Source organism: Muntiacus reevesi, chromosome 1 (assembly GCF_963930625.1).
Source record: "Muntiacus reevesi chromosome 1, mMunRee1.1, whole genome shotgun sequence".
In the NCBI taxonomy this organism is placed as follows: Eukaryota; Metazoa; Chordata; class Mammalia; order Artiodactyla; family Cervidae; genus Muntiacus; species Muntiacus reevesi.
In genome coordinates this window covers 179,914,382-179,933,433 of record NC_089249.1, presented here as the reverse complement: position 1 = coordinate 179,933,433, position 19,052 = coordinate 179,914,382, and the positions used below count along the sequence as shown (strand labels likewise).

The 19,052-nt window shown below is 37.7% G+C and overlaps 1 protein-coding gene across 5 annotated transcripts in view; it reads right to left on the bottom strand.

The window, feature by feature from the left end:
* Positions 1–19,052, bottom strand: part of MAPK9 (mitogen-activated protein kinase 9) — a 69,817-nt gene that overhangs the window by 38,476 nt on the left and 12,289 nt on the right. For 4 of the 5 annotated variants that reach the window (XM_065917241.1, XM_065917244.1, XM_065917245.1 and 1 more), the window contains exons 2-3: positions 16,383–16,553; positions 4,550–4,679 (exon numbers count right to left, since the gene is read on the bottom strand). In XM_065917241.1, coding sequence (XP_065773313.1) covers positions 4,550–4,679; positions 16,383–16,504 — 252 coding nt within the window. In that variant the 5' untranslated portion in view covers positions 16,505–16,553. Of the gene's footprint in view, positions 1–4,549; positions 4,680–13,946; positions 14,031–16,382; positions 16,554–19,052 lie in introns of those variants that run through there. The other variant, XM_065917246.1, reaches the window with a different exon arrangement.

Below are 19,052 nucleotides of genomic sequence, written 5' to 3'. Positions count from 1 at the left end.
TCCTGCATTGGCAAGGGATATTTTCATAAACATTTTAAGGTTTCACGGTTTCATGCCTTAGATTTAATTTTTTATTCCATTTTAAGTTTATCTTGCTGTAAAGATTGAAGTGTGAATCCAGTTTTTTTTTTTTTCCCCCTTGCATCTCTTGCATCTCCTGCATTGAGAGAAACCAACAGGCCTAGAGAAAAATGGACAAAGGTCATGGAAAACAAACGCTCAAGAAATAAAAATAAAAGGCTGGTAGAGATATGGAAAGAAAATCAACCTCGAAAATAAAAATAAGGCATCATTTGTCATCTATCAGTTTGGTAAGGTGAAACAAAAAAATCAACAATATGTAGTTCTGAAGAATTCTGAAATAAAAGACATACTCAGGTACTCAATGAAAGTGTAAAACTGATAGTCTTCCTTGAGGTCAATTTGTCAGTATATATCAAAACCAGAAGTATGCATACTTTTTGACCCAGAATCTTGGCCAAAGAATTCATCTGTATAAGGATGTTCACTGTAGCACTGCTTATAGTAGTAAAAAACTAGAAACAATATTTGATAATAAGTAATTGGTTAAATGAATTACTGTGCATTTGTACTGTTTTGCTATTTAAAAATGTACTGTTTTGCTATTAAAAAATGGTTTATATCTATGTTCATTAATGTACATGAGATCTAGCAACATTCCACCATATTTTAAGAAAAAAAACTTTTTTTACTTTTGTTTTTATGATATACTCAAATGAATACAGAGTTCCAGAGAATAGTAAGGAGATAAGAAGGCCTTCTTAAGTGAACAATGCAAAGAAATAGAGGAAAACAATAGAATGGGAAAGACTAGAGGTCTCTTCAAGAAAACTGGAGATACCGAGGGAACATTTCATGCAAGGATGGGCATGATGAAGGACAAAAATGGTGAGGATCTAACAGAAGCAGAAGAGATGGCAAGAATACACAGAACCGGACACCGGACATCCTGGAGTGTGAAGTCAAGTGGGAAGCATTACTACAACCAAAGCTAGTGGAGGTGACAGAGTTCCAGCTGAGTTATTTCAAACCCTAAAAGATGATGCTGTTAAAGTGCTGCACTCATTATGGCAGGAAATTTGGAAAACTTAGCAATGACCACAGGACTCTAAAAGGTCAGTTTTCATTCCAATCCCAAAGAAGGACAATGAAAAAGAATGTTCAAACGACTGTACAATTATGCTCATTTCACATGCTAGCAAGGTTATGCTCAAAATCCTTCAAGCTAGGCTTCAGCAGTATGTGAACTGAGAACTTCCAGATGTACAAGCTGGGTTTCAAAGAGGCAAAGGAACCAGAGATCAAATCGGCATGACTGATGGATCATGGAGAAAGCAAAGGAGTTCCAGAAAAACATCTACTTCTTCAATGACTACGTGAAAGCCTCTGACTGTGTGGATCACAACAAACTGTGGAAAATTCTTAAAGAGATGGGAATATCAGATCACCTTACCTGTCTCCTGAGAAACCTGTATGCGGGTCAAGAAGCAACAGAACTGGACATGGAACAACAGACTGGTTCCAAATTGAGAAAGGAGTATAACAAGGCTGCATATTGTCACCCTGCTTGTTTAGCTTATATGCAGAGAACATCATGCGAAATGCTGAGCTGGATGCATCATGAGCTAGAATAAAGACTGCGGGGAGAAATATCAAGAACTTCAGATATGCACATGATATCACTCTAATGGCAGAAAGTAAAGAGGAACTAAAGAACCTGCTGATAAGGGTGAAAGAGGAGAGTGAAAAAGCTGGCTTGCAACTCAACATTAAAAAAAAAAACACCTTACTTATAGTTTCCTTTGTTGTGCAAAAGCTTTTAAGTTTCATTAGGTCCCATTTGTTTATTTTTGCTTTTATTTCCAATATTCTGGGAGGTGGGTCATAGAGGATCTTGCTGTGATTTATGTCAGAGAGTGTTTTGCCTATGTTCTCCTCTAGGAGTTTTATAGTTTCTGGTCTTACATTTAGATCTTTAATCCATTTTGAAAGACAGCCCTCAGATTGGGAGAAAATAATAACAAATGAGGAAACAGACAAAGGGTTAATCTCAAAAATATACAAGCAACTCCTGAAGCTCAATTCCAGAAAAATAAACGACCCAATCAAAAAATGGGCCAAAGAACTAAACAGACATTTCTCCAAAGAAGACATACAGATGGCTAACAAACACATGAAAAGATGCTCAACATCACTCATCATCAGAGAAATGCAAATCAAAACCACAATGAGGTACCATTACACGCCAGTCAGGATGGCTGCTATCCAAAAGTCTACAAGCAATAAATGCTGAAGAGGGTGTGGAGAAAAGGGAACCCTCTTACACTGTTGGTGGGAATGCAAACTAGTACAGCCACTATGGAAAACAGTGTGGAGATTTCTTAAAAAACTGGAAATAGAACTGCCATATGACCCAGCAATACCACTTCTGGGCATACACACTGAGGAATCCAGATCTGAAAGAGACACATGCACCCCAATGTTCATTGCAGCACTGTTTATAATAGCCAGGACATGGAAGCAACCTAGATGCCCATCAGCAGATGAATGGATAAGGAAGCTGTGGTACATATACACCATGGAATATTACTCAGCTGTTAAAAAGAATTCATTTGGATCACAAGTTCTAATGAGATGGACGAAACTGGAGCCCATTATACAGAGTGAAGTAAGCCAGAAAGATAAAGACCAATACAGTATACTAACACATATATACGGAATTTAGATAGATGGTAGCGATAACCCTATATGCAAAACAGAAAAAGAGTCACAGAAGTACAGAACAGACTTTTGAACTCTGGGGGAGAACGTGAGGGTGGGATGTTTTGAAAGAACAGCATGTATATTATCTATGGTAAAACAGACCACCAGCCCAGGTGGGATGCATGAGTCAAGTGCTCGGGCCTGGTGCACTGGGAGGACCCTGAGGAGTCGGGTGGAGAGGGAGGTGGGAGCGGGGATCGGGATGGGGAATACATGTAACTATATGGCTGATTCATGTCAATGTATGACAAAACCCACTGAAATGTTGTGAAGTGATTGGCCTCCAACTAATAAAATAATATTAAAAAAAAAAAAAAAAACAACTAAGATCATGGTATCTGGTCCCATTACTTCATAGCAAATAGATAGGGAAAAAAATGGAATCAGTGACAGATTTTCTTTTCTTGGGCTCCAAAATCACCACAGACGGTGACTGCAACCATGAAATTAAAAATGCTTGCTACTTGGAAAAAAATCTGTGACAAATCTAGACACAAAAACCTGCATATTAAAAAGCAGAGACTTCACTTTGCTAACAAGGGTCCATAAAGTCAAAGCTATGGTTTTTCCAGTAGTTATGTACAGATGTGAGAGTCTGCCTATAAAGAAGGCTTATTACCAAAGAACTGATGCTTTCAAATTGTTGAGCTGGAGAAGATTCTTGAGAGCCCCTTGGACTGCAAGGAGATGAGACAGTCAATCCTAATGGAGATTAACACTGAATATTTATTGGAAGGACTGATGCTGAAGCTCCAATACTTTGGCCACCTGATGCAAAGAGCTGATTTATTGGAAAAGATCCTGATGCCAGGAAAGACTGAAGGCAAAAGGAGAAGCAGAGGAAGAGATGGACAGACAGCATCACTGACTCAATGGACATGAATTTGAGCAAACTTTGGGAGATAGTGGAGGACAGAGGAGCCTGGAGTGCTGCAGTCCATGAGGTCGCAGAGAGTTGGATATCACTTAGCAACTGAACAACAAGTAAAGCATGCACTGGAGAAATTAAAAACAAATTCATATCACAGACTCAAAAGATTGAAATTATCTTAGTTTTTTGTCCCTACACCAGAAACATCCAGCAGAAATGTCATAACAAAAGGAGCTGAGTGTGATCTTAAAGATACTTATCCCCTCAACTCTGCAACAAAGAGAAGTCAGATGGGAGGGGGTCTCCAAAGTCCCTTCTAGACTTACCATCTTATAATCTTATAACATGGCAAGGCTATCAAAATCATGTTCCACATAATACTCAGGGATCAGCAAAAGAACATGAAACATGACCGAGTACCTCATTTTCTAGAGAGATACTGTTTTTCCTTACAATGTACAATGCTTTGATTTCTGTGCCAAGAAGAACTACCTTGAACAAAGCATTATCTAATAACAATTATTTCCATAAATATGAATATGTAAAAGCTACTTATGGAACAGTGCTTTCCTAAAAAGTATTTAGCTATTTCTCAATTGGTCAGGTCGATACTCTTGCCACTTTATCACACTGAAATAGTGAAAACCAAACGGTAACAAGGACATTCCCATTCCTAATGAGTGACCTAAATTCCTATGGACCACAATTCCTCTTGTTGACTCAACATCCCCAATGTTGATTAACAATTTTATCAATAAAATATAAACATTTAAGTAGTACTTTTATCACTAGCTTACCCTTGGTCTAAACTCATTGTATCTTCAAAGACCCAGAAGATTATCACGTATCATTGACAACATTAAAGTATACAGAGGAAACACAGATATTACTTACATTTTTATGATTGACACATTTTAAGAGGACAAGTTCACGATATGCTCTCTTTGCATGAGTCTGATTCTGAAAAGGACGGCTTAGTTTCTTGACTGCAACATTTATCCCAAGAACTGTATCAAAAGCAGCGCTATAATTAAGAAATACAATAAGCAACCCATTAGGATAATTCTGGAAAATACAGCAATGCAGAATGTACATTCAATGTGTTATCTTTCTAACTGAATAACAAATAAGGAAACATCTGCTTGCTTTCACTCAGGGCACTTCTGCACATGAAGAACAAAGTGAGTGGGCTAACAGTGCAGGATGAACTGACTCCTTCCAGAGGCACCGACCTGGCAGCTGCAGCTAGGATGGGATTCAGCAATCCTTTGCACACTGACATTGCATTATGTTAGTTGAGATTACTATCTTCAGAACCAGGTAATTTGATATAGAGCACATGAGACTGGTCAGGAAACAAAATCTTCAGTTTAAATATGTCAATAAGTTGAAAAAACTCACTGGTATCACAAAATAAAATATATTTTGGAATATCACAGTGGAGAAAATGGTTTGAGCTCCTAAGAAGAATGTAATATTATAAATCTAAGTTTTGATTAATTGTTTTAATTTGATTAAAAGTTTTAATTAATCTAATTTGATTAATTAGATGAAAGAATCTAAAAAGAAAGCAGAAGTCAAAATCTCAGTTCATGGTAAATCCCCAAGATACAAAATCCCTAACATAAGCAATTGCTATATATATAAAATTCTACTAGAAATACCTCTTAATATTATTAATACTATGGTAAGAAATAAAATCTTCTAGGGGATCTGTTTCTAGCATCTCAAGTTCCCAGCTGAAATTTACGATTCATTTCCTAGAAAAAATAGACAGGAAAAATTGAATACTTTTTGTACTAGTTTCAAGCTAGTACTAGCATCACTTGCTGTTATTGTTACCTTCTGGCTCCTCATTGGGGGTTAAAAGCTGCTAAAGACCATCTGAGAACCCAAGAACCATTTAAAACACTGTTTCTATTTATTTATTCTATTCAGTTTATGACACTGTTTACACTTATTCACTTCTATTAATAATCTGTTTGCCAAGAAACTCAAACTTAATTCAATTTTAACTTTTTAAAGTTGAAAGCTGTCAAGTTACTTTGGAATTGTTTTTTAACTCAGTCCACATTATGTGTACACGTATACACAGATGTATGCAAATACACTATTCATATGAATTATAAAATGTTAAAAAATTAGATCTGTTAAATCGTTAATATATATGTGTGATTTGTACACTTATACGTGCGTGTGTGTGTATATACATAAAACTGTTGTTTTAGTTGCTGAGTCGTGTCCGACTCTTTGTGACCCCATGGACTGTAGCCCCACCAGGCTCCTCTGTCCATGGGATTTCCCAGGCAAGAACACTGGAGTGGGTTGCCATTTCCTTCTCCAGGGGATCTTCCTGACCCAGGGGGTGAACCCAAGTCTCCTGTATTGCAGGCAGATTCTTTACCAGTGAGTCACCTGGGAAGCACATACATATCTCAGTCTTAAGAATTTAAAAACAGACATCTTTTTTTGGACAAACAAGTTTTTGTCCAGTGAGAAAGATGAACCAATTCTGAATTACCTGAGCAGACACATGTTCCCTAGTTTCAACTCCAGGAGGAGCTATCTTCAATTATTCCTGGCTTTACTTCTTGTAGTCATGTCTCAACTCCAAAAATATACTTTTATCACTCTTTCCTCATTTATCAACTTTAGAAATTATCTATTTACTCCCTATTATGAAAACTGAGGATTTAGTCACTTATCTGAAACCCCCAAGGACGCCTCAGAGCTTTTTGTTCCCATGTTATTTTTAATTTTTTCCTTGGTCACCACTGTAACTTTAAATAACATGCCTAAACTTGTTTCATCAACTTTTAAAGGAATTTCTTGCTGCCCAGTATGTAAAATGAGAATATTACACTTCATCTTCTTTTACTTCCAGCTCTCTACTCTCTTTCCTTCGAAATTTGCCTTAAATGGTCAAGTTTGATAACACATCTTTCAGTCTCTATAATTAGGTCTTCTGTGTTTCTTCCGTAGGATGTGTCTAAAAGTTGAAAATCAAGATATGAAGTGTATGTATGTATGCACATGTAAACATTACTAATTGCAGAGTAAGGATACATTTCATTTCTAAAGATCACATGATTTGCTGTCACTCATAAAAGAACGAGACTGTTTCTGATATTAAGGTTAAATGGATTCTCTTTCCTACATTCTACCAGTTCTCAAACCTCATGTTACTTTAAATTTATTTCCTTTTTAGGTCATGACTTTTTCTAGCTTTTCTACTACAAGTTTCTAATAAAGCTTTTTTTTTTCTTATTAAGAGAAGACAAACATATCTCGCCAGAGCCTGTCAGTAGTACTTCCTACCTTCTCAAATTATCTATTGTTTGGAATCTATTCCATTTGGAGGGGAAGACATTTTTCTTGGTTTCGAATGCCTGATGTGCAGCTATCACTCCGGGATTTCTTTTCACTGGCCTCCACTATTACTTGTTATACAATCTTGTATTCTCTTTCTTGTTGGAATATATCCTAAGGGAAATTCCTTAGGAAAAAAGCACATAGAAGATAAATCATCTTACTCTTCCTTTATCCTTGATTGATAGTTTATCTTCTAAGTTTGAAATCAATTTTCTCTTGGGATTGCCAAAGTTGAGTGCTGTTGGTTATACACAGAAGGCTTATACCTGTCTGGTATTCATTCTTTTGCTTCCTTTTTTGTTCCTTATCGTAATGATTTATCACAGAGAATCATGCTTCGTCAACACCCCCAAAGTCCCCTACTCACGTCTCCTAACTAATCACTATTGCCACTGCCCTCCAAAGACGGTAACTACTTCTGACTTTCATGAGAATCACTTCCTTGCTTTAACCTGATAAACACGCATCTTCAAGCCCCTGCAAACATGCATCTTTAAGACCCTGCATCATTTATTTTTGCCTGGTTTTTGAAACTGTGTCTGACTTCCTTCACTCAACGTGGTATTTATGAGATACATCCGTTGTTGTATGTGAGATACATCCAATCATTCTGTGTCATTGCTATAACATTCCTTCATTATGATTATATGACATAATGTTCATAGATATATTGGTTGTTTTCAGTTTGCAAAGCAATTACAAAAAACAAAGAATGGTCATAAACATTCTTGTACATGGTTCTGGGTACCCTATGCATGTATTTTTAACAAGTAGATAGCTAAGAGTGAGACTGCATGTTTTGTTTTAGTAGATAATGCCAAATTGTTTTCCGAAGTGGTTTGTTCTACCGATTTCTAGGCATTTGGTTTTCTTGCAGTATATTCACCCTGTGTCCCATAAGGGGACTAAATGTTATTTCAACAAACGGGAGATCACAAGGGAAGGGGTGGAGGGGCACTAATCCAATTACAAGAGCCCTTTAGAAGCAAAGTTTGTTCTGGCTGGCTGGGAAGAGGGGAAAGTCAGAGAGATCTGAATCCACACAGAAGGACGAGACATGCCATTGTTGCCTTCAAGATGGAGGTGGGGGTCCGTCTTGAGAAGGAATGGGAGCAGAGTGGTCCCTGGCTGACAGTCAATAAGGGAATAGGGACCTCCGAGTTACAGCTGCAAGGAACTGGGTTCTGCCAAGAACCCTGAATGCACTTGAAAGCAGATTCTTCCCCAGAGCCTCCAGATAAGAGCCTGGTCCAGTGATACCTTGATTTCAGCCCTGTGAAATGCCACGCAGAGAACCCAGGGAAGCCCACCCAGATTTCTGACCTACACAGGACTATGAAATTACCGATGGTTGTTGCTTTGTTTACATCTCTAAGTTTATGGTAATTTGTCATGTGGCAATAGAAAACAAATACATCCTCTCTTCTGTATGTTTCTAACATTTTGTCTCCTCAGCCTTCATTCTGGACACTTTTCTCCTTACCTATCTTTCAGATCACAATTCTCTCCTCAGTTATACTTATTAATAATATGCTTTTAAACCCACCCATTAACTTCATAATTCAATTACTATATCTCTAGAGTTCTATAATTTCTATTTAGTTTTTTAAAGTTTGCATTTTCCACCCAAAATTTTTCATACTGTCTTTTATCAACATAACATCACAGCTCTTTGGAAGTTTGGATCCAATAGGGCCAATAACTCCTATGGATCTATTTCTTTCCTCTGTGTTGGATTTTGTGAATGTCATCTAATCTCCTTCTGTGACTAGTTATTTCTGACTATGTGCTGGACCTTGAACTTGCAAAACTGTTTGCTATCTAGAAATAATTTGATAACCAGTATGATGCTGTCTTCCTCCAGGTAGAATTTACATCTATTTTTGCTGGACCTCGACACTAGCAATTTGGGCTCACCTCACCTTGAGTTCAGTAAATGAGACGATGTGAAGCTAAGCAGCAGCGCCTGCAAGAGCCTGTTACCTTCCGGTTTGTTCTTACCTCTAGCATGCAGCCCTTTCCTGGACCCCATTCAAAGCGAAGAAGGTTCATTAAGCCCCTTTGAGGGCCCCGGACTCCAATCCCTATCTCCTATAGCCCCACAAGACACTCCAAAGGACTCTCAAATCTCTTAGCTGCCCATTCCAGAATTTTCAAATGCCCTCAATGGAAAGACCACCCCAAATCCCGGGCTCCTCTGACTAGGCTTCTCCTTTCCCAGATCCTAGTCTAATAATTTTTCATTTACTTACTCACTATCTAGGGGCAAATGCTGAGCATGGGGATGGGTTGGGAAGGCTGGGAGACAACTAGCAAAACTGTTTTGCAGACACATGTTTAATTAACATCCGTATTTCCAGCCACCCATTTTATCTTTGTTTTCTGTATCTGGCATCTCTAGACCTAAAACCTCTCTTGAGTTCTACTATACATAGGTTCTTTTCTTGGTGGCAAATGTCTCATCTACTTATTCTCACTTCCTCTGCAGAAGCTTGTTAAATGTGCTTTCATATACACTGATTACTGCCCTCCTGGTTTCTTTGTTTAGGTGTTTGATCCACCAATTTACATAAGAAGTTCCAAAACATTTATTTTAGGGGTGTAACTATTAAGGTCCATAGAGACACAATGATTTGCCCAAGGTAACTAAGAGCTACTGCTATGAGGATCTGAGCTGGACTTAGAACTCAATTCTCCTGAATCACAGCGTTCCTATACCTTATATCATATATCTACTTTATCACAAAAATTTTGTTGTGGGCATTATGTTCATTTATATATACTAACAGAAAATAAAACAGTGTAAGAACAGGCCAACATTCATGCTTATACAGAACCAGAGAAAGCAAAAAGGAATAAGCTACACCAACCATTTCAAGTTAAGGTTGTAACTGTCACTTCTAAGCACTCTCAGATCTAATGTAATACACTTTTTTAAAAAAGAAATTTAAACACTTCATAAAAGATGCTCAACATCATTAATTAATAGAGAAATGCAAACCAAAATTACAATGAGGTACCATCTCACACCAGTCAGAATGGTCATCATTAAAAAGTCTACAAATAAATGCTGGAGAAGGTGTGGAGAAAAGAGAACCTTCCTATACTGTTGGTGGGAATATAAACTGGTGCAGTCACCATGGAAAATAGTATGGAGGTTCCTTAAAAAACTAAAAGTAGAGCTACCATATGATCCAGCAATCCCACTCCTGGGCATATATCCAGACAAAACTATAATTCAAAAAGACATATGCAACTCCTATGTTCACAGCTGCATTATTCACGACCTGAATGTCCATCGACAGATGAATGGATAAAGAAGATGTGGTACATGTATACAATGGAACACTACTCCACCATAAAAAAAAAGAATGAAATAATGCCATTTGCAGCAACAAGGATGGAACTAGGGATTAACATACTACGTGATGTAAGTCAAAAAGAGAAAGACAAATGCCATATGATATCATTTATATGTGGAAACTAAAATATGACACAAATAAACATTTATGAAACAGAAACAGACTCACAAACATAGAGAACAGACTTGTTGCCAAGAGGGAGAGGGGCTGGAGAGGGATGGAGTGGGAATTTGGGGTTAGCAGATGCAAACTATATACAGAATGGATAAACAACAAAGTCCTACTGGATAGCATAAGGAATTATATTCAGTATTCTATGATAAACCATAATGGAGAAGAATATTTTAAAAAAAGGAATGCATTTATACATACAGCTGAACCACTTTGCTGTACAGCAAACATTAACAACACTGTAAACCAACTATAATTCAATTAAAATTTTTTTTAAAAAGCAAAAAAAAAAAAAGAAGTTAAACGCTTCATAGAATTGTTTTGAAAAACAAATACTCCCTAGTGTTCTGACTAACAGCTTGAGATTTTAGACGGAGAGAAAAAAAAAAATGAATCTACATGAAAGAAACACACACACATTTTTCCTATAGAGCTTGTAACTATTTAATTCTACTAATAACTTAATTTTATAAATACTGCAAATGATAAACATTTAAAAAGTTACCTCCTAATTATTTTACTAACAGTTTTAATGAACAACAAAAACATAGAAGCAAATAAATCAGACAGCTGTTTTACAATTCAGAATTAGGAGTCAAAATATTTTATTTGGATCCCAGCTCCTCCATTTAATCTTATATCAGTACCTGCACTTTAATTTACCTGTCCCTATGTCTTTATAATGGAGAAGGAAATGGCAACCCACTCCAGTACTCTTGCCTGGAAAATCCCATGGATGGAGGAGTCTGGTGGGCTACAGTCCATGGTGTCGCAAAGAGCCGGACATGACTGAGAGACTTCAATGTCAATGTCTTTATAAAGCTCTAGTTTAGATGATTAACAAGCTTTTATAAACCATGCATTATTGCTACTATGATATTTTATTTCTCAAAAATGTAAGAACACACATGTATTCGTTTAATATTGTTGCTATAACAAATTACCACAGATTGACTAGTTTAAAACACAAATTTATTATCTTACAGTCCTGGAGCATGCATGTGCACACGAGTGTGCACATGTGCATTAGTCCAGCATTTAGTTTAACCAGAAAGAAGGCTCTATTCCAGGCATGAACCGAGACTATCTGGAGTTTCAGAGCTAAGTCTTAAAAGACCGGGGATAGTGCCTGGATAAACCAGCAGGGTTGCAGAGAATTCCCCAACCAGGAGATGCAGTGGGGACAAAAGTGATGGACATGGGAAAGATTCTGTCAGGTTTGCAGAAAAGGGACCACTGAAGGGAAGAGGCTAAAAGTCAGGGCTTGATGGTAGGGATACTCAGGCCCTTCTAACAGTGATAAGAAAGAAACAAATCTGACTGGAACCATTCATAGTTTCTTGCTTCATCTAAACAGTACAACAAGGTAAAAATATCCTCTCCTTATGCCTTGTACAAAAAGAACACTTTTCTTCTGAGGACTTTTTAAAGCATAATGCCAATATTCAAGATGCTGTGCAAAACGGGCAGAAAAAAAAATCCTCCGAAGACAAGTGGGGGAAGTCTCTCTCTTGTCAGTCTGGAAGTAGGACTGCCAGCACCATCAGTGTTGCAGTTCAGGGGAACCGTGAAGCCTCAAGCCTAGAAAGAAGGTGAGGAGAAGCCACCCACCTTCCCGGCTGACAGAAAGCCAGCACAGGCTCTGGTAGAAAGGAGTGATAAAGTAATAATGGAAACCAGGTCTCCAATCCTCTAGGCCCACTCTTGTGATAGCACCTCATCTAAAAGCCAAAAGAAAACATCCCAAAAGTCTAAGAATAATTTTCATAACTGCACAAACATTTCTAAAACAAAGTACCAATAATCTGAATCAAATTAACTAACCCCTTTTTCATGAATCAGCAACGTTAACCCAACTAAAAGATTTTGATTTGGTAATGAATAACTAGCTTGGATTACAAACTTAAGTGAATAACTACATCAAAGATTATAAAAAAACTGTTTTATTTTATAATGCAGGGGTTCATTTAGAGCTACCTTAATCAGTTCAAAATAATGACTTCTTTCTTAAGGAGAAACGGGCAAAATTCATTTTTCGATCTTTCCTTAAAATAAAAATTCAGGTTATGGAAATGGAATTTGCAAGACATGAGATTCAGGATGGTGTTAAAATTTTAGCATCTACATGTATGTGAGGTGACAGCTGCTCCTACAAATGTTAATAAAATTCCCAACAAATTATTTAAAATTTTATTATTTAAATTCTTTTAAAATTATTTAAAAGAAAATACTAAGAGTTAAACGTACATTCTCTTAGTATTTTCTTTTAAATAATTTTAAAAGAATTTAAATAAGTTACAAAAAATGACAACACATTTTACTGTATAAATGAAAATATTATAATATTTAATATAATATTATAATACTAGAGTATCCATTAAATGACAAACATCCTTAACTTAAGGCATCCTTCAGCTTACATTTTTTTTTCAAAAAAAATCACATAAACATAAAATGAGCCATTTTAAAGTGAACAATTCAGTAACATTTAGCACATTCAGTGTTGTGCAATCACCACCTTTAAATAAACCCCCAAATTTTCATCACCCCAAAAGGTAACTCCATACCCATTATGAAATTGCTCCCCATTCGTCTCCCTCTTGTCCTAGTTAACCACCAATCTGCACCTCTCTCTATGGATGCACCTACTTTGGACTCATATAATAGTACTACCTTTTGGGTCTGGCTTCTTTCACTTAACATGTTTTTGCAGATCATCCGTGTCACAGCATACATCAGAGCTTCATTTCTTTTTATGAATAATATTCCATGTATGTATATAACAGTTTGTGTATCCATTCATTTATTGATGGACAGTTGGCCTGTTTTCACCTTTCAGCTACTGTGAACAGTACTGTTATGAACATTTATATACAGTCTTTTTTGAACATCTGTTTTTAATTCTTTTGGGAATATATCTAGGAATATTTACTAGGTCATATAATAATTCCGTGTTTAACACCTGAGTGTTCATTGGAAGGACTGATGCTGAAGCTGAAACTCCAATACTTTGGCCACCAGATGCGAAGAGCTGACTCATTTGAAAAGACCCTGATGCTGGGAAAGATCGAAGGCAGGAGGAGAAGGTGATGGCAGATGACAGAGGATGAGATGATTGGATGGCATCACTGACTCAATGGACATGAGTTTGGGTAAACTCCAGGAGTTGGTGATGGACAGGGAGGCCTGGTGTGCTGTGGTTCATGGGGTTGCAAAGGGTCAGACACGACTGAGCGACTGAACTGAACTGAACTTGTTGAGGAGACGCCAAACTGGTTTTCACAAATTGCCGTACCATTTTACATTTAACTGCCTAAACATTTTACATTTACGTACCATTTTACATTTGCTGATAACTGTTGTCTAGAAAATGTGAAAAACTTTACCTTTAGCTGGCCAGTGATGTCGCGGCAGCTGACTGTCTTACCAAGCAAGAGACTAAGGTTCAGGGTCAGACCAACGGTTCTGACCAGCAATGTATGAGGGTTCTAATTTTGTTCGCTTTATGTCCTTGTCAAAATTTGTTATTTTCCATTTTGTTGATTATGGCTACCTAGTGGGTGTGAAGTTGTACTTCATTGTGGTTTTGATTTGCATTTGCCAAATGACTAACAATGAACATCTTTTCATGTTTATTGGCCATAAATCTTTAGGGGAAATGTCTATTCAAGTCCTTTGTCCGTTCTTTTTTTAAAAATTGTCTTCTGTGTTACTGAGTTGTAAAAGATCTTTATAAGTATTAGACTCTGGTCAGATATATGACTTGCAAATATTTTCCCATTTGTGGGTTGTTTTTTCACTCTCTTGTTGGTATTCTTTGATGCACAAAAAAGATTTTTTTTATGAAGTCCAATTTTTTTCTTTTGTTGCTCATGCTTTTGGTGTCATTTCTAAATTCAAGGTCATGAAGCTTTCCCCGCTTGTTTTCTTCTAAGAGTTTCATTTGGTTTTAAGTCCTAAATATAGGTCACTGATACATTTGAAGCTAAATTTCCACATGATGTCCAACTTCATTCTTTCGTATGTGGGTATCCAGTTGTCTCAGCACCATTTGTTGAAGAGAGTGCTCTTTCCCCTTTGAATAATCTTGGCACCCTTTTTGAAAATCAAGTGCCTACAGATGATTTTCTGGACTCCTAGTTTTTAAAATGTTTTCAAAATTCAGAACTTTCTATATTATAATTCTACCAATGCTTTTATGAGAGGAGGTTTAGCTTATAATGGTACATTTAGGAGCTTTCATTTCAAAACTAGAATTTTTTAATGAAAAATATACATCCATGATGAGTAATTTCATTATTAAACATTTCTTTAAAAAAACAAAGATGAGAAGTAGTATATGCAAACTGGAAATCAAAACTAATTCCTGAGAAACAGTATTTTATAAAGTAACATGTAAGTTCGTTGTCATTTACCATGCTGTAATGAAGTCATTAATTTTAACTGCCTAAACCTTATAAAGACCTCCATTTACAATTATGAACTTCTAATCAACTTCTAAATGTGGTTATTACATTAAAAGTCCTTTTCATCTGTCTTGCTTAATTTCCTATGTCAAATTACCATTCAGTTCCAAATAAGAGATATATTATAAATCAAAAGAATATTTTACAACTAGAATTTCTTACTGACATCAAAGTATCCTAATATGAGCCATCCATTCACTTTAAAAATTCTCTTGGTACATTGGGTTTTTAAGTACCAATATAACAAGCTATCCATTGAAAGTTAAGATCACCACTATTTTAGATGCAAGCCAGGCATTCTTTCCCAACAGCCCCTTCTCCCTCATTAGCTTTTCTAGGAATCTCTGGACTACCAACTCCTCAGCTCCCAGGACCTCTGACTACCTAGGCTGAAGAAAACAACTACCTTCCCTGATTATACGTCTCTACAACAGAGTATCAGTTACAAACCACAGATGCAGATTCTCTAAACTCAATACCTCTAATAAAAATATAAACTCCCCAGCCAGAACACTCAAGAGTTCTCTTTTATCTTGAATTCCCTTTACCTACCAGCTATAATCATTAGCTTTACCACAGTTCCTCTTAGATGTAAAGGCAATCTTGTTTTTATTGACCAAAAGAAGAAGAAAAGATATTGCCCAGAAAACTAAGGGATAAAAAGTTTGGGAGGTGCTGATAACTGTAGTCTAGAAAATGTGAAAAACTTTACCTTTAGCTGGCCAGTGATGTCGCGGCAGCTGACTGTCTTACCAAGCAAGAGACTAAGGTTCAGGGTCAGACCAACGGTTCTGACGGCTGGGCTGGACACATAGCTGAAGTGAGACACCAAGGAAGAGCCGGCCAGCCCAACCCCTCACACGGCATCCCTTCCTGGTTAATCCATGGGGTGATAATGACACTGACTGGCCTCATCCTGCCAATGAAGGGCGAGGCACTGCAATGATGGCGCCTAGAAATGAATAGGAGTGATTGGGAATAAAAGGGGGAGGGGGAAGGGTGGCCAGGATGAAGAAATGAATAAAACTCCAAATTTCGGTTACAACTCACTGTCATACCTATTATTCTAATATCATTATGACAGGGGGAATGGAAAAGGCAAACAAAAAAAGAAAAAAGAAACAAAGAAAAATTTCTACCTATTTAAATTTATGCAGCATTTTTAAGAATTTGAGTTTGCATCCTATAATCTGACTATATGTAACAAAAGCAAGAGGTTGATTCAATTTAGCTTATAAACCTATAGCAAAGAGTATTTTTTATCATCAGTGTTTTTTAAATTCTGACAGCTTAGAACTATTAAGTTTTTATTACAACAAAAACTCAATCTACACTACTGAAACAGACCATACTTACCAAACAATTCCTTGGGCTCCAGAGCCAATTGGTTTCAACTGCTGGTATCGCTTCAGGACAGTGAAAGTTGAGTCTGCCACTTGTACACTGTAAAACTGACTATCACATTTACTGTCACTCATGATGTAGTGTCATATAATATTCCAAAGAACTGGTACAGTCGTCAGATTCCTTGAAGAAAAAAACAATGAACATGACTTCTTACTGAAATTATACATGCATAGCTCACTTAATAGTGTTTCAAATTTTTGGCATATAAGACATTATGGTTATAGGCTGATAAACTCAGACCAAGTTCTGAACTTAAGCAACAACCAAAAAATACAACGACATCCATCTTAATGTACAAGACTATTATGAAGGGAAGAAACTTTGAGACCCCGCATGACCACATCTTAAGGGACTGGATTAGGAAACCACCACCTTTGGAGAAAAGAATTTGCACATTTTTACTAGCCATGACAAGACCACGTCACTATGTAATTCTCATCAGTTTCCTGTGGGGCCAGATTATGCTGAACTGTCTCAACCAGACATGGAGGTGTTCTGGAGATGTTGCAAAATGAACATGTCTATGTCCACGCAGAAAAACAAATGAACCAGGCTTCTGCTCTGTCCCCAAATTCAGGCTAAAGGGATGAACCACAAAGCAAATCTGATGTCAAAGTGATTATAAAAGTGCTAAGTTAAAGGACAACAGGGTGTTGGAGGGCTGGTGACATCTGTGAGCACCATGCATACTGGTGAGTGTGTTCCTAACTTTCGAGCTGGTTCTGGAGCTAGCCTATATTCCCGGAAGCCCATGTCACTAGTGGGCTTCAGTACAGACAGAAAATTCCGTCATAACCTACAGTCAATAACATGGACACTATGATGTTAATCACGAGGTCTGAGTATAAACTGGCAGCCCCAGAGCAGCCTTTTTGTGGTTTAGACAGTAAGCTAAGATCTTTACGCTGCAGGAGCCTATGTGATTTTATACAGAAAACAAAACAAACAGAAATCAATTGGAAGGAAGTTACCCTTACTTAGTTTCCTGGCTCCTGTCTGACAATATTTATTCAAAAGTTAGCAAGTTATTTATATTGGTCATTATTTAAAAATTAAAAGGCCAACAATAAAATCACTTAGGTAAGTATTCCACACTATTTAAAAACACAGAATTTAAATTTTATTCTACAGCTGCCCCAACTTCTTGCCTGTTTGTTCTACCACCTAACATTTAATGTCTACTCATGGAATTTTTGGTACTGGTGATACGTATTTCATAAAATTTATATTTGCTTCATATATGTATTTTTTTACCATTCTCAGGGCAGTGACTGAGGCACAGCTATTAGCACCAGTAGCCACTCTGACCAAGAGTCATTGCACACTAGTTGAGGACTGTCTCTGGGAGGCCAGCACTGCACTAGATAAACTGACAAACTGCTCACGATGACCCACAGGGATCGCCAGCCCCGTGCTACACTGCAGCGACCCAAAGCTTAGTGAGCTGGCTAAGCCATGCAGCTGTGCGAAGCTGGTCCTAAGCTCTAAGAGGGTAGGGGGAGGTCCATCTTGATCACCGTGGCACCTTGTATTTCCAGGACAGGGAGGGCCTGGGCCCTGGGACAGAGTTAACATTCAATACACTTCTGCTGATCTGACCCTATAATACTGTAGCTCATGAGTCCCTCATGATGCTGCTCCATTTTACTGACATCTGAAGGAATATCCTTCTCTTAATTTATTTATAGTTTTTAGGAGGTTGAGACAATTCATTTCAACATTTGTGGGGTGCCTTTGAACAAGAAAGTGATAAATAATACAAAAGACATGGCAAGATCAACCAGGAATTGGTCTTGAAGCATCATCTAATTCACTCTTTGAGGAAGAAATGTGAGTAATGAGTCTGTTATCTTTATTGTAATCTAAGTTACAAAGAGGTAAGGGCTATAAGCAAAATGTAAACAAATCTGAAAGGCAAAAGACGTTCAACCCACAAGCAGGAGTGCAGAAACAAGAAGAGCTTCATGGAAGAGGAGGCCTTGGCCCTGGACAATCTTGCCAGAGAGTAAAAGCACAGAGCTCACAGTCTGTGCTCAGACATGGTGCTCAGCTTGACCAGGGGAGTACAAATGCAAAGGATCAGAGACAGACTCAGCGAAAAGCCAGGAGTCAATACAATCTGCTGTTTCTTTGCCATATAGTAATGTACCAGCAATGATGGTCATTCACAAAGCATTTGAGTACCACTGTGGACCATGTCCCTTGCCAGAACAGCCAGCCTGCCTGCCTTTTGGGTTTCAAATTTGCAGAGAGTGCACACTGTGCGTACACCCAGAAGTGAGTGAATGCAAGGAGGGTCCTAAAGCCAGAAGGACGGGGGTTTAAGGTGCAGGGAAGAGAAGGAGCATGTGGAGAGAGCTGGAGGTGCCTTCTAAGCATGACAAGTCATTTGAGATTTGGTCTTGCTGGGTCGTACAGGAAAAACTGGAGACAGAAAACAAGGCCAGATCATCACGAGCCTTGGAAGCCATTGGGAGCCATCTGGGTCTGGACCTGGGCCTAAGGGCTGTGGAGGCATCAAAGCACAAGAGGCACAGGCTCTCAGACTTGCTTTTCAGAGAGGTCATTCGGGAAGCTGAGAAAGGGACTGACTGGAATGAGCAGGGCTCAAAACAGGCA